Below are 15556 nucleotides of genomic sequence, written 5' to 3'. Positions count from 1 at the left end.
ACTAAATACTTCAGAAAAGTGATGGCATTTATTGCATGATGAATTATTGACACTGTTTTTAAATTACAAAAATGAAGGCATAAAACATTGGCGCAAAACATTGAGTATATATGGCTATCTATGAATATTACTAGTCAGTGTTAAGGCACAGGTTTAGATAAGGGCTATGTATATGCCCAATTCCAAGTCAAACATTCAACCCTTACACCTAGTTATTTAATGTACTGTGTATCTGATAGGTTTAGGAATAGGGCACTAGTATCACATTTCTTTCATCGACAACACCACATGAACAACATTAACCTTTTACAGTATTTGTCCTGAGAAATCTTATTGTACTGTACTTGGATGGGAATGTCTTGCCTGTAAGGGAATTGTCAGTCAGGAGTCACTGATTATAACAGCTTCAATACTAATGTCTTATTCCAATACTAGAAAAAAGGCGTATTATAGATGTCTACCCTATTACTTTCTACTATTACCTAAGACATTTCAGATCAGCTGCTGGATGAATCCAGCATATCTGTTGATTGACTGATTGCATTTTTTTGAAAGAAATCTGGATTTCTGACCCTATCCAAAATCACATGCTACTTATCAAGTAAGTAATTCATTGGCCAATCAAATGTGTATGAACTTTTTGGGGGAAAAGAGGTGTCCATCAGTACAATCCCAGGATATTCTCTGAAACGAACGTTTCAAAACTATTCATCTACAACCTGGGAGTTTAAGGTAGAGTCAGCGAAATTACGTTGCACAAGCAACACTACAGATATTTCAACGAGAACGATGCAAGACTTCACTCTCACATAGTCACACACAGTATCTGCCCAGGTTCACTTAAACCTCTTACAATGTGGTAGCCACGGGAACAAAACAGCTGAGAAGTTTAGACTCACGCCAACCCACTATGCTGTTCACTTTGTGCATCTACGTCATATCGCTAACGTTACCTTAGCTGTTGACTAAAATATGAACATTGAGGTCTCATTCTAACCTGAAAGTAACTTAATTCATTACACACAAGGTCACATGACTGAACAGAAGAATAACTGAAAGAAGAAAATCCATCCAGGACAATAAATAGTTCAATCATCCCTGACCCCTCCCTCCCTCCCTGACCCCTCCCTCCCTCCCTCCCTCCTTCCCTCCCTCCCTCCAAGTTTACTTCTGAAATAAAGAAAAACACATACAATTAAAATACAAACTGTGGTTGAAAAGGCATTTAAAAACATTAGATATGGTCAGTTACAGTTTCATTGATTGCTATCATTGAAACTGTATCTATATGGTATGAACACCAATAAGGAACGTGGAGTTGGACTCATAGAAATACTTGCTTGCATGGACTGAAATTTTAAAACCATAGAAATCAATGACTTGGCGATACTTGTGAGAAATAGGTCTAAAATAAAATGACAGGGGCCCATTAATTAAAAAATATGTATTTCTGTAAAAATGTTTCTGGCATTACTGTTCCCTTTCCTTACTAAAGAGTTTGAATTTAATCATATTGTCATTCCTTAAAACTGGCTAATAAATGATGTCGACTTAAAACGATTTCTTCCAGTTAAATAATGTAACTGTACTTTCCAAAATGGATATGAATGTGTTGGGTTTGACTGTAAATAACTGGATAAATATTATTTTTTTAACTCCTAACCCATTTTTTAGAGAGAGATTAGATACAGCATTTTCCATAGCTGGAGGCATCTTGATAAGATTAAGAAAAATATTAGACTCAATTGCAAGTACAGATAGGTGGTCATCCCAGTAACACTGAGAAATGCAGTAATGACAGTCAGTGGTAAGGCAATACAGTGATCTTAAAATCTCATAAATCTATTCCAGGACTCTCCAGCCCTGTTCCTGGAGAGATACCCTCCTGTAGGTTTAAACTCCAGCCCTGTTCCTAGAGAGATACAGTCCTGTAGGTTTAAACTCCAGCCCTGTTCCTGGAGAGATACAGTCCTGTAGGTTTTCACTCCAACCCTAATCTAACACACCTCATTCTAATAATTACTTGGTTATAAGCTGAATCAGGTTAGTTACAACTGGGGTTGGAGTGAAAACCTACAGGAGGATAGATCTCCAGGAACAGGGTTGGAGTGATAACCTACAGGAGGATAGATCTCCAGGAACAGGGTTGGAGTGAAAACCTACAGGAGGATAGATCTCCAGGAACAGGGTTGGAGTGATAACCTACAGGAGGATAGATCTCCAGGAACAGGGTTGGAGTGATAACCTACAGGAGGATAGATCTCCAGGAACAGGGTTGGAGTGATAACCTACAGGAGGATAGATCTCCAGGAACAGGGTTGGAGAGCCTTGGTCTATTTTTATCAATGAGTGGTCCCATTCCAAGCAGGTCCATGGTCCAAGGAAACAGAATGTATACAGCACAGGCCTCTGAATAAGATGTTAAAACTACTGGAGATTTCTTTCCTTCCTTTAAGCAGATATAAGGTGGCCCTCTGATAGTCTTAGTGTGTTGCTTGTTTGCGTGTGTAAATGTGGGACAAAGAGATACCAGTGTTACTCGTTTAGGTATCCTTGGGCCTAGTCTGCTTCGTTCTGTTCCCTGTTGAGTTTCTCGGCCTCTGCCACGGGGGCCCCGCCGTTGCTTGCTGCTTGCTGGTTGGTCTTTTTAAAAGGAAAACCCCTGGTCTTCACAAACCAGCCAGCATCCACCAGGAATGCCACAGTGGCCAGGAAGCCAAATGCCTGAATATAAATAGTAATAAGTTATTACCAAGTGTTAACATTAGTAAAACATCTTGTAACAAACAGAAAAAAACGACACTAAACAGTTTGACAAAATAGTTCTCCTTTCAATCTAAACCCAGCTTGGTTTGGGCTGACATTTTGTCTTCATTTGAAAAAAACAGTAACCAGGATCCTGAGGTATGAGGACAGTCTGAGTAAAGATGTTCATTTACCACAGCAGCATTCTCCAGGTCAGTTCCACTATTATCTGAGGCAAACACAATGGAGGCGATGAGGAAGAATGCAGCCATCAAAGCTGTGTACACAAAGTCCTGCAAGAGACAAGTCAGCATGGTTATACACGTATCCTCTCACACACACACACACACACACACACACACACACACACACTCTTATGAATGATAAACATACACGTTAGGCAGGTCAGTGGGCCTCATTTATTAACATATGTGCACAAAATGTGTATATTCATACACACTGAGTACTCACCAGGGAGGGCCAGCAGCTGATGCCCACTCTCTTGTGCAGGGTGGTAGCGAGGAGGATGAGGAGGAGAGTTGTGAAGAGGAAGGCTGTGCAGCTGACAAACTCAAAGAAGTACAGCGGAGAGCAGCTCATACAGTTCGTCACTACCTCTTCAAGAATGAAGGCCACAAACGACAGGAGCTGAGGACACAAGTCAAAACTAACTGATCATGTACTACCCCAGTCTCAACAACAGATGGCACTGTAGTACTACCAGAGCTAAATGGGAAGTTGTGTTTTTTGTCTCAGATATAGAACAGGTTAGAGGTCATTTAGTGTCGTCAAACATGCTTATGTATTGCTTGAGTACTGATGAACTCAGTATTACGTCTTCTGACGCTATATTTATATGTTGTGCCAATATAGTGACATCAGTAGAGTTGACTCAAGAATTGAGTGACTATCATAGCCCTATGTAAATGAGGGTATATGAAAATGTCTAAATATTTCATGCGAAGTTCAGAGTTGGGCTTGGAGGAAGGGACAACTCTTTAATGTAATCTTCACAATGAGAGGATTCTTCTGGTGTGATCATCACAGTACTCTTAAAGCTCATCACAGCGTGATGGAAGCACCACATACTGGCTCTATTCATAATCGCACCACACAAAATAGCTTTTTCATGTTGCCATTATAACGGTGACCAGCTAAAGGATCCACCCCTTTACAACAGCCACAGACCCCATTTTGATTTCTCAATAGTCACTATTAATAAAGATTCCTAAGAAAGGCCACAAGGCCAGCAAAACCACACTTTAACTGACTCACACGGTTCCTGACTTTGTTTTCGTTTCCTTATCGATTGTTTGGAAGGAACAGGCCAGATGGCATACTGCGCTGAGGATCTGTCCCCACGCCAGATGGCATACTGCGCTGAGGATCTGTCCCCACGCCAGATGGCATACTGCGCTGAGGATCTGTCCCCACGCCAGATGGCATACTGCGCTGAGGATCTGTCCCCACGCCAGATGGCATACTGCGCTGAGGATCTGTCCCCACGCCAGATGGCATACTGCGCTGAGGATCTGTCCCCACGCCAGATGGCATACTGCGCTGAGGATCTGTCCCCACGCCAGATGGCATACTGCGCTGAGGATCTGTCCCCACGCCAGATGGCATACTGCGCTGAGGATCTGTCCCCACGCCAGATGGCATACTGCGCTGAGGATCTGTCCCCACGCCAGATGGCATACTGCGCTGAGGATCTGTCCCCACGCCAGATGGCATACTGCGCTGAGGATCTGTCCCCACGCCAGATGGCATACTGCGCTGAGGATCTGTCCCCACGCCAGATGGCATACTGCGCTGAGGATCTGTCCCCACGCCAGATGGCATACTGCGCTGAGGATCTGTCCCCACGCCAGATGGCATACTGCGCTGAGGATCTGTCCCCACGCCAGATGGCATACTGCGCTGAGGATCTGTCCCCACGCCAGATGGCATACTGCGCTGAGGATCTGTCCCCACGCCAGATGGCATACTGCGCTGAGGATCTGTCCCCACGCCAGATGGCATACTGCGCTGAGGATCTGTCCCCACGCCAGATGGCATACTGCGCTGAGGATCTGTCCCCACGCCAGATGGCATACTGCGCTGAGGATCTGTCCCCACGCCAGATGGCATACTGCGCTGAGGATCTGTCCCCACGCCAGATGGCATACTGCGCTGAGGATCTGTCCCCACGCCAGATGGCATACTGCGCTGAGGATCTGTCCCCACGCCAGATGGCATACTGCGCTGAGGATCTGTCCCCACGCCAGATGGCATACTGCGCTGAGGATCTGTCCCCACGCCAGATGGCATACTGCGCTGAGGATCTGTCCCCACGCCAGATGGCATACTGCGCTGAGGATCTGTCCCCACGCCAGATGGCATACTGCGCTGAGGATCTGTCCCCACGCCAGATGGCATACTGCGCTGAGGATCTGTCCCCACGCCAGATGGCATACTGCGCTGAGGATCTGTCCCCACGCCAGATGGCATACTGCGCTGAGGATCTGTCCCCACGCCAGATGGCATACTGCGCTGAGGATCTGTCCCCACGCCAGATGGCATACTGCGCTGAGGATCTGTCCCCACGCCAGATGGCATACTGCGCTGAGGATCTGTCCCCACGCCAGATGGCATACTGCGCTGAGGATCTGTCCCCACGCCAGATGGCATACTGCGCTGAGGATCTGTCCCCACGCCAGATGGCATACTGCGCTGAGGATCTGTCCCCACGCCAGATGGCATACTGCGCTGAGGATCTGTCCCCACGCCAGATAGCATACTGCGCTGAGGATCTGTCCTCACACTATTCAGCTAGACAGTGCTAAATGGGTACCTAAAACTAAACGATAGACAGCAAACATGTTCTCTGTAATACGGTGCTGAGCATAATGTGCCATATGTGTATCTATAAAAACAGTAGCTTAAACTGTACAGTATGTAGGCCTTTGTTCCATATTACAAGGTAAAATGCACCATGGTCTGTCTCCCCAGCCCTGGTGTTACTGAAGCCACAGCTCTATATCTGCAGCTTCATTACATGACCAGACAGACAGTCTGACGGCAACACTGTAATAATTGACTGGGCCTCCTACTCAAGACAACATCTTCTGCAGCACCTTTAACACTTTCTTTACGGTCTGTTGTGTGTGTTTAACTATTCTTGTGGGGACCAGTTAAATAAAGATTAAACCAATTTAGTATTTTTTTTAAGTACCCACAAGAAGAGTAAATAAACAACCATTTTGACCAACTGGGGACATTTTGTTTGTCCCCACAAGGTCAAATGCTATTTCTAGGGGGTTTAGGGTTAAGGTTAGAATAAGTGTTAGGGTTAGAATTACGTTAAGGGTTAGGAGCTAGGGTTAGGTTTTTGGGATACGGTTAGGGTATGAGTACGGGTTAGGTTTTTGGGATAAGGTTAGGGTATGAGTACGGGTTAGGTTTTTGGGATAAGGTTAGGGTATGAGTACGGGTTAGGTTTTTGGGATAAGGTTAGGGTATGAGTACGGGTTAGGTTTTTGGGATAAGGTTAGGGTATGAGTACGGGTTAGGTTTTTGGGATAAGGTTAGGGTATGAGTACGGGTTAGGTTTTTGGGATAAGGTTAGGGTATGAGTAGTATGAGTACGGGTTAGGTTTTTGGGATAAGGTTAGGGTATGAGTACGGGTTAGGTTTTTGGGATAAGGTTAGGGTATGAGTACGGGTTAGGGAAAATGGGATTTTGAATAGCACTGAATTGTGTTCCCACAAGGTTAGCTGTGCAAGACTGTGTGTGCGTGTGTGTTCTCCACAATGTTCTATGAACACACAACTCTAGCAAAGTGTTGTGTTGCAAGAGAAAGAGCAGAGTTAAAAAGCATTAGAATCCAGGGTTCTTTGTGGCTTTAAGCAGGAAATGCTTTAAATTACATTTAAATCCACAGATATTTATGTGCAATGAGCTTGCCACGCATTCTTGCAATTTTGATCATATTTGGAGGAATCCATTGTTTCTCACACACCACACACACACACCTAAGGTCAAACAGCAAGGCTTAAAATAACCCTGGTAATGACATTTTGCATCTGGCTGCTAATTTCATTTGCAGTGCATCGCTAGATGGTATTGCTAACACCTGACTCTGATTAGCTTGACTAAGGACCCAGTGATCTGAGGAAGACAGAGCTGTGTCATCACTGTCTGTCTCCAGACTGCGCTTCCACAAGTGACAAACTCTGAATCAACTCTGACTGCTTCAGAAGGAGATGCAAAACACCAAAAAAATTGCCTGGACTAAGAGCTCAATCACAAACTATGGCAACTAGTAAACCTCCACCTCTAACCTGCTTACTCACAGGCCAACCTAAAACTACAAGACGTGCCCTCACCCAAATAAGCCCTCCCTCTGCCCGGAAAGAGTTTGTTTCAAGATCTTGTTAACTGGGGAGAAATACAAGATAGCAGCCATAAAGCATGTGATTTGAATTCAATTGAAGATGACATTTCACTGCAGTTAGGAAGGCAGTGAAATAGTTGAAGCCTTGACATTGGGGGTCTAGAAATAAGAGTAAGCCATTGATGATATCCAGTTCAAATGTAGACATTTCACAGCTCTGCCACTTGTGATGACCAGCGGGACACAGAAAGGGGTCAAACATGAGTCAACAGAATTCCAAGCTGTAGTATCCTCATCCAATTCAACAGAATTCCAAGCTGTAGTATCCTCATCCAATTCAACAGAATTCCAAGCTGTAGTATCCTCATCCAATTCAACAGAATTCCAAGCTGTAGTATCCTCATCCAATTCAACAGAATTCCAAGCTGTAGTATCCTCATCCAATTCAACAGAATTCCAAGCTGTAGTATCCTCATCCAATTCAACAGAATTGATATTTAAAGACGCCCCCAGCCAGAACATATGCGCGCCACACACACGCTGACTTAAGCACAGCTGCTCTTTCATATAGGCAAACGAGGCATTTAAATAGTCTAAAATGGTTTCCGACCCAGTCTCCTCTTTAATATGTGAGCTAGGTGATATGTCCAACTGTCCAATTGGAGTGGACAGGGCTCCCTGTAGCCCCCTGTAGCTCAGTTGGCAGAGCATGGTGTTTGCAACGCCAGGGTTGTGGGTTCGATTCCCACGGGGGGCCAGCACAGAAAAAAAGAAAATAAATGTATGAAATGAAATGTATGCATTCACTACTGTAGGTCGCTCTGGATAAGAGCGTCTGCTAAATGACTAAAATGTAAATGTAAAAAATGAGTGCTGTTCTAGACAGGCTATATAGAGCTAAAGATACAGGATCTGATTTCAGCAGCTCCATAGTGACAGATTTGGACTCTGAAATCTGAAAAACCACTTTGCCGTCTTAGGCCTGACGATCAGTTAAAGGTTCCTGAGGTTCATCTCTCTGCTGACAAATACCCCAGGCCATCATGAAGGGGATGTGGGAGGACTGGGAGTGGTCTGATGGGTGCATCATCACTGTTGCAACTGTTCTGTAGATTGGTCTGACTTTCACATTTCAAGGAATAGTCAAGAAAAACAGCTGACAATGGTCACACCCTAAGAAAGCTACAAAGATTTATAAACTTGCCTGTTAATTGTGGGATAAACAGCCCACAGTTTCTGGCAGCCAGTTACATACAAAACAATGAAATGGTAGCATTTGAAAATCTGCATATTCTATTTATTACACGCAGACTATCCACTTACAAGGAACATGGTATCATAACTGGCAAGGAGATAGGTGTTTATACTTAGACATTTTACATACAAACTTGTTCATCTGGTCTTATATCTGGAGCACAAAGTAAACATGTGATGACACCACTAGATAAAAGTCATATTGTCACCAGAGTTGATCTAACCCTGTTTTACTACTTGGTGCCATCAGAACAGATAGGAAGACAACCTTCTGGTCTCCCCTCTGAAATACACTGAGCAAAAATATAAAAAGCAACATGCAACCATTTCAAAGATGTTACTGAGTTACAGTTCATACAAGGGAATCAGTCAATTGAAATAAATGCATTAGGGTCTAATCTATGGATTTCACTTGACTGGGAATACAGATATGCAGCTGTTGGTCACAGATACTTTTAAAGGTAGGGGTGTGGATCAGAAAACCAGTCTGTATCTGGTGTGACCACCATTTGCCTCATGCAGTGTGACATCTCCTTCACATCGAGTTGGCCAGGCTGTTGATTGTGGCCGGCGGAATATTGTCCCACTGCTCTTCAATAGCTGTGCGAAGTTGCTGGATATTGGCAGTAACATGAACACGGTGTCGTACATGTCGATCCAGAGCATCCCAAACGTGCTCAATGGGTGACGTCTGGCGATGGAATAACTGGGACATTTTCAGCTTGCAGGAATGATGTACAGATCCTTGCGACATGGGGCCGTGCGTTATCATACTAAAACATGAGGTGATGGCGACGGATGAATGGCACGACAATGGGCCTCCAGATCTCGTCACGGTGTCTCTGTGCATTCAAATTGCCTTAGATAAAGTGCAATTGTGTTCATGGTCCGCAGCTTATGCCTGCCCATACCATAACCCCCCCACCACGTTGTGACTCTGTTCACAACGTTGACAAACCGCTCGCCCAGACAACGCCATATACATGGTCTGTGGTTGTGAGGCCGGTTGGACGTACTGCCAAATTCTCTAAAACCATGTTGAACATTCAATTCTCTAGCAACAGCTCTGGTGGACATTCCTGCAGTCAGGAATGTCCACCAGTCAGTCAGCATGCCAATTGCACACTCCCTCAGAACTTGAGACATCTGTGCGATTGTGTTGTGTTACAAAACTGCACATTTTAGAGTGGCCTTTTATTGTCCCCAGCACAATGTGCACCTGTGTAATGACCATGTCATTTAACTCTTTAGGGATAGGGGGCAGCATTGGAAAGTTTGAATGAAAAGTGTGCCCAGAGTAAACTGCCTGCTACTCAGGCCCAGAAGCTAGAATACGCATATAATTAGTAGATTTGGATACAAAACACTCTAAAGTTTTCAAAACTGTTAAAATAATGTCTGAGTATAACAGAACTCATATGGCAGGCGAAAACCTGAGAAAAATCCAACCAGGAAGTGGGAATTCTGAGGTTTGTAGTTTAAGTGAATGCCTATCAAATATCCAGTGTCTGTGGGGTCAGATTGCACTTCCTAAGGCTTCCACTAGATGTCAACAGTCCTTAGAAGTTGTTTCAGGCTTCTATTGTGAAAGGGGGGCGAATAAGAGCACTCTTAGCAGATGGCCCAGGTGAAAGCCTTTAGTTTAGTCATGCGCTCCGTTCCCTTTCTAATGAAAACAGTATTGTCCGGTTGAAACATTATTGAATATTTATGATAAAAACACCCTAAGGATTGATTAGAAACATCGTTTGACATGTTTCTACAAACTCAAATGGAACTTTTTTGATTTTTCGTCTAGAATTTGTGCATTTGGATTACTGGACTAAATGCGCGAACAAAAAGGAGGTATTTGGACATAAAGATGAACTTTATCGAACATTTATTGTCTAACATGGAGATCTGGGAGTGCCATCAGATAAATCATCAAAGGTATGTGATTAATTTTAATGCTATTTCTGACTTTTGTGACACCTCTCCTTCTTTGGAAAATGGCTGTATGGTTTTTTGTGGCTCGGCGCTGACCTAACATAATCGCATGGTGTGCTTTCACTGTAAAGCCTTTTTGAAATCGGACACTGTGGTTGGATTAACAAGACGTTTATCTTTAAAATGGTGTATAATACTTGTATGTTTGAGGAATTTTAATTATGAGATTTCTGTTTGAATTTGGCGCCCTGCAATTTCACTGGCTGTAGGCCAGGTGTTCCCCTAGTGGAACCCTCTTCCCAGAAAGGTTAACCAGCTTCTTGATATGCCACACCTGTCAGGTGGATCGATTATCTTGGCAAAGGAGAAATGCTCACTAACAGGGATGTAAACAAATTTGTGCCAAAAATGTTAGAGAAATAAGCTTTTTGTGCATAAGGAAAATGTCTGATCTTTTATTTCAGCTCATGAAACATGGGACCAACACTTTACATGTTGCGTTTATATTTTTGTTCAGTGTACTTTCATGTTATGCTTGGATTAAGACTTGCCCAGCACAGTGGAACATTAACAGTATCATAAGAACTATGATAAGAATATTACTTACCACTTCAACCACCTTTATCAAACATCTGACTTTATCCAAATTATCTGTTGGTACAATTAACCACTTTTTGGATTTAGTCTCTGAAACTGTTGTTGGACTGTAGACGGGTTCCGCAGCTGCCATGGCGTGACTGAAAGGAATAGATTTGAAGAAAAAAGTACAACTTCAATAAGACTGCAACTATGTACTTCATGTTAGTGTAGGCCTATCATTTATTAACACTATCAGACCAGCGACAAACTACAGAGCGAAAGCGAAAGCGTGGCATTTTGTTAACTTCAAAAGACACGATGGAAGAAATAACTTTGTGTTAAATTTAGGGTAGCCTGTCACTGGGCATTTTACAAGTATCGACTGATACTGACTCTATGTAGTCGAAAATTCGTCGCCTCCGCACTCAACTCCATCGGGTATCTTGGCTAGGGTAGACTGCATCAAACACTCACATATGTGAGAACATACAGCTAATAAAGATGAAATCAAATTGAAAGGAAAAACTAATAAAGGCTATAGCGTAAGCAACAAAAAAAGTATAAACGATGGACTCACGCGTCAAGTTTGGAGCAACCAACTGAATTGGTATGGCTTGGCGATAGATGCCGTATTTCCACGACTTTCCAATGCGATGCCCTTTGTTGTTGCGTTCTTGTTTAAAACCTGGACCCACACTTCCGCAAATGAACGGCTTGTCTACACCCCTGTCGTTAACAGAAGAGTATGGGGGGTGATAAGTGCCAGAATTAAGCTTAGGCAACTGTACCACCGTGTGGCTGTTGCCTACCATTGAACGTCTAACGTCTACGTGACGCCTACATGTAACTAACATGTCGTCAGGATATATAGTATTTCACATTGTAATACACTACCCCTACATGCCATTGTATTATAGGATATATACATATTTTACATTGTAATAAACTACTCCTACATGCCATTCTGTGCTGGAGCTATGGGTTTATTTTTCCACTGACACTAGGCCTACACATTCACACTCGAACTGAATTGAATGGGGGATGCATAAGTACTTTTCACTAAAGAAGAAAAACGAGGTACAAAATACAACTTCGATCAAAGACCTAAAATCATGCCTGACAAGACCAATGAAATCATAACGGTATCCTGATATAGTCTGGCAGACATATCAGTGTGGATGACGGATCACCACCTCAAGCTGAACCTCGGCAAGACGGAGCTGCTCTTCCTCCCGGGGAAGGACTGCCCGTTCCATGATCTCGCCATCACGGTTGACAACTCCATTGTGTCCTCCTCCCAGAGTGCTAAGAGCCTCGGCGTGACCCTGGACAACACCCTGTCGTTCTCCACTAATATCAAGGCGGTGACCTGATCCTGTAGGTTCATGCTCTACAACATTCGCAGAGTACGACCCTGCCTCACACAGGAAGCGGCGCAGGTCCTAATCCAGGCACTTGTCATCTCCCGTCTGGATTACTGCAACTCGCTGTTGGCTGGGCTCCCTGCCTGTGCCATTAAACCCCTACAACTCATCCAGAACGCCGCAGCCCGTCCGGTGTTCAACCTTACCAAGTTCTCTCACGTCACCCCGCTCCTCCGCTCTCTCCACTGGCTTCCAGTTGAAGCTCGCATCCGCTACAAGACCATGGTGCTTGCCTACGGAGCTGTGAGGGGAACGGCACCTCCGTACCTTCAGGCTCTGATCAGGCCCTACACCCAAACAAGGGCACTGCGTTCATCCACCTCTGGCCTGCTCGCCTCCCTACCTCTGAGGAAGCACAGTTCCCGCTCAGCCCAGTCAAAACTGTTCACTGCTCTGGCACCCCAATGGTGGAACAAGCTCCCTCACGACGCCAGGACAGCGGAGTCAATCACCACCTTCCGGAGACACCTGAAACCCCACCTCTTTAAGGAATACCTAGGATAGGATAAAGTAATCCTTCTAACCCCCCCCCCCCCTTAAAAGATTTAGATGCACTATTGTAAAGTGGTTGTTCCACTGGATATCATAAGGTGAATGCACCAATTTGTAAGTCGCTCTGGATAAGAGCGTCTGCTAAATGACTTAAATGTAATATGTAAATGTCTGGATACAGGAGTAGCCTATTCTACAATAATGTAACTGTATATACTAGTATTATTTATCAAATTGATCAATGAAATTGTAAATGTGGGTGGGTGGGTACGCTACTTCAATCAGCGTCACTGCAGCTGTTTTACCCACCAGCCACACTGTTCTCTCTCCACAAGCAACCACATCCTCTTCTCCTGTTCAACTAATTTGCCACCACACTGGAAAGGACTGTACATACAGTACCAGTCAAAGGTTTGGACACACCTACTAATTCAAGGGTTTTTCTTTATTTTACTATTTTCTACATTGTAGAATAATAGTGAAGACATCAACTATGAAATAACACACATGGAATCATGTAGTAACCAAAAAAAGTGTTAAACAAATCAAAATATATTTTATATTTGAGATTCATCAAAGTAGCCACCCTTTGCCTTGATGAAAGCTTTGCACACTCTTGGCATTTTCTCAACCAGCTTCATAATGAATGCAATTCAATTAACTGGTGTGCCTTGTTAAAAGTAATTTTTTGAATTTCTTTCCTTCTTAATGTGTTTGAGTCACTTAGTTGTGTTTTTTATGGCAAGAACAGCTCAAATAAGCAAAGAGAAATGGCAGCCCATCACTACTTTAAGACATGAAGGTCAGTCAATACGGAAAATTAAGAATTTTTCAAGTTTTTTCAAGTGCAGTCGCAAAAACCATCAAGCGCTATGATGAAATTGACTCTCATGAGGACCACCACAGAAAAGGAAGTCCCAGAGTTTTAGCTCTGCTGCAGAGGATAAGGTTATTAGCGTTACCAGCCTCAGAAAATGCAGCCCAAATAAATGCTTCACGGAGTTCAAGTAACAGACACATCAACTGTTCAGAGGAGACTGCGGGAATCTGGCCTAAAGGACACCAATAAGAAGAGGATTCTTCATTGGGCCAAGAAACACGAGCAATGGACATTAGACTGGTGGAAATCTGTCCTTTGGTCTGATGAGTCCCTCTGTGAGAGAGGCAGAGTAGGTGAACGGATGATCTGAGTGTGCCAAGAGTGTGCAAAGCTGTCATCAAGGCAAAGGGTGGCTACTTTGAAGAATCTAAAATATAAAACATATTTTGATTTGTTTAACACTTTTTTTGGTACTACATGATTCTGTGTTATTTTATAGTTTTGATGACTTCACTATTAATCTACAATGTAGAAAATTGTAAAAAAAATTAAAACCCTTGAATGAGTAGGTGTGTCCAAACTTTGGACTGGTACTGTACATACCCCTGTGGCCATCTCATTGCAACATGATCCATCCAAGGCCTCAGCTGGATGCCTAAAATGTGAAAATTGTAAACAAGATGCTACAGTTGTGTGTGTGTGTGTGTGTGTGTGTGTGTGTGTGTGTGGATGGAGTTCCAAGAAAAGACATGAGAAGATGGCAAAGGAGATAGTGATGAGAGTGAGAGCATACAGTATGGAAAAAAAGACCCCTTGAGATCTAAAATGAGTGTGGGGTGCCTCTTGTGTCTCCTTTTTGTCCGTTTGAGGATACTACAGTCACCCCTGGTGGAGGTTCTTGGAACACTGCAATTTAAGTCTGAGCAGAGGTCGACTGAAAACCTTCAAAGGTGGTGGTGCTATGATGCATGTTATCGAATACCAGGCAGATGTTTGAGTACAGAATTAAATTGTGTAAACTTAGGCTAAACTTGTTGAGTACACTCTTTTAGAGGTTCCAACAGGGATCTTTCGCAGTCACCAAGAGAACCCGTTTTGAGTGTAGACCTATATTGCAGTGGTGGTTCTGTTTTTTTGTAAAAATAAATGCAACAGGCCCTGTGCGTCTCTGGAGGATCTAGCAAGATAGCGAATGAATGCATCACCTACTCAGTATGACTATAATGAACATGCCTAATTTGCACCATTATGCAATTATTAAGAGACTAGATACAAAAACCTAATCCTGGCGACCAATGTTCTAGCATTAATGAATTGAGGCAAGCAGATCAGAGATGTCAAGGTGGTACCCATTAATATGCTACCATATGTGTTTAGTGATAATATTTACTACCAATAGACCTTCTAAATTAGAAGCATTTAGTCAATCAAATAATTACTCTGTAAACGAGGAATGAAGTTACTCTATTTAACTAATAGCATGAAATAATTGACACAAAATTAGTGTACATGAAATACATGCTACATAATAACAAAGTATATGACTATCACCAATAGGCTAAAACAACGTGGTAGCACGTCTTCAGTTCAGAATAGGCTCTAAGAGAAAACAACACAATGTGTGTCTGATACACACAAGAGCTTTGTAGCAAGTTCTCAAAGTATGAACAAATTCACTGTCCTTTTAACCAAATTCAAGAAGAAACGGATACCAAAGCTGAATTAACATTTCTTTGCACTTTTGACTGCTTAAAACAAAAGACAGGAAAACGGCCCGATTCAAATCTAATCAACTCAATGTAAATGATAGGAGTGCATCCTTGTGTCACTCCCTCTTTGAAACATCCGCTGCCCGACAAACAAAATAACACTCCCTGTAACAATACATCCCATAGCACTTACAGTACAATAAAATATATACACATGTGTAGCTCTTTGTG

The 15556-nt window shown here is 43.2% G+C and overlaps 1 protein-coding gene across 3 annotated transcripts; it reads right to left on the bottom strand.

Annotated features, from left to right (window-relative positions):
• Nucleotides 1-1855: 1855 nt before the first annotated feature.
• Nucleotides 1856-11647, bottom strand: LOC106606103 (CKLF-like MARVEL transmembrane domain-containing protein 6). Of its 3 annotated transcripts, none has more exons than XR_014392430.1 (6): nucleotides 11458-11647; nucleotides 10909-11038; nucleotides 3217-3393; nucleotides 2940-3038; nucleotides 2289-2724; nucleotides 1856-2073 (listed from the first exon to the last, which is right to left on the bottom strand). XR_014392430.1 is itself a non-coding variant. In XM_045719037.2 (5 exons), exons 2-5 carry the CDS (start codon nucleotides 11029-11031, stop codon nucleotides 2560-2562), a joined length of 564 nt encoding a protein of 187 aa, XP_045574993.1. In that variant the 5' UTR covers nucleotides 11032-11038; nucleotides 11458-11647; the 3' UTR covers nucleotides 1992-2559. The 3 variants fall into 3 exon arrangements, 1 of the variants encoding a protein (XP_045574993.1); XR_014392429.1 differs by having other exon boundaries at nucleotides 1890-2116; XM_045719037.2 differs by having other exon boundaries at nucleotides 1992-2724.
• Nucleotides 11648-15556: the final 3909 nt, after the last annotated feature.

Source organism: Salmo salar, chromosome 05 (genome assembly GCF_965601325.2).
Source record: "Salmo salar chromosome 05, fSalSal1, whole genome shotgun sequence".
Classification (NCBI taxonomy): Eukaryota; Metazoa; Chordata; class Actinopteri; order Salmoniformes; family Salmonidae; genus Salmo; species Salmo salar.
This window is presented reverse-complemented; position numbering and strand designations above follow the sequence as displayed.

What these genes read in the sequence shown, in the direction of transcription:
- LOC106606103 (XM_045719037.2), bottom strand. Translation starts at nt 11,031, where the DNA reads ATGGCAGCTGCGGAACCCGTCTACAGTCCAACAACAGTTTCAGAGACT. An exon ending in TCAGCTGCTGGCCCTCCCTG is followed by an intron (nt 3,039 to 3,216) that starts GTGAGTACTCAG and finishes TGTCTCTTGCAG; the next exon opens with GACTTTGTGTACACAGCTTT. An exon ending in ACCTGGAGAATGCTGCTGTG is followed by an intron (nt 2,725 to 2,939) that starts GTAAATGAACAT and finishes ATTTATATTCAG; the next exon opens with GCATTTGGCTTCCTGGCCAC.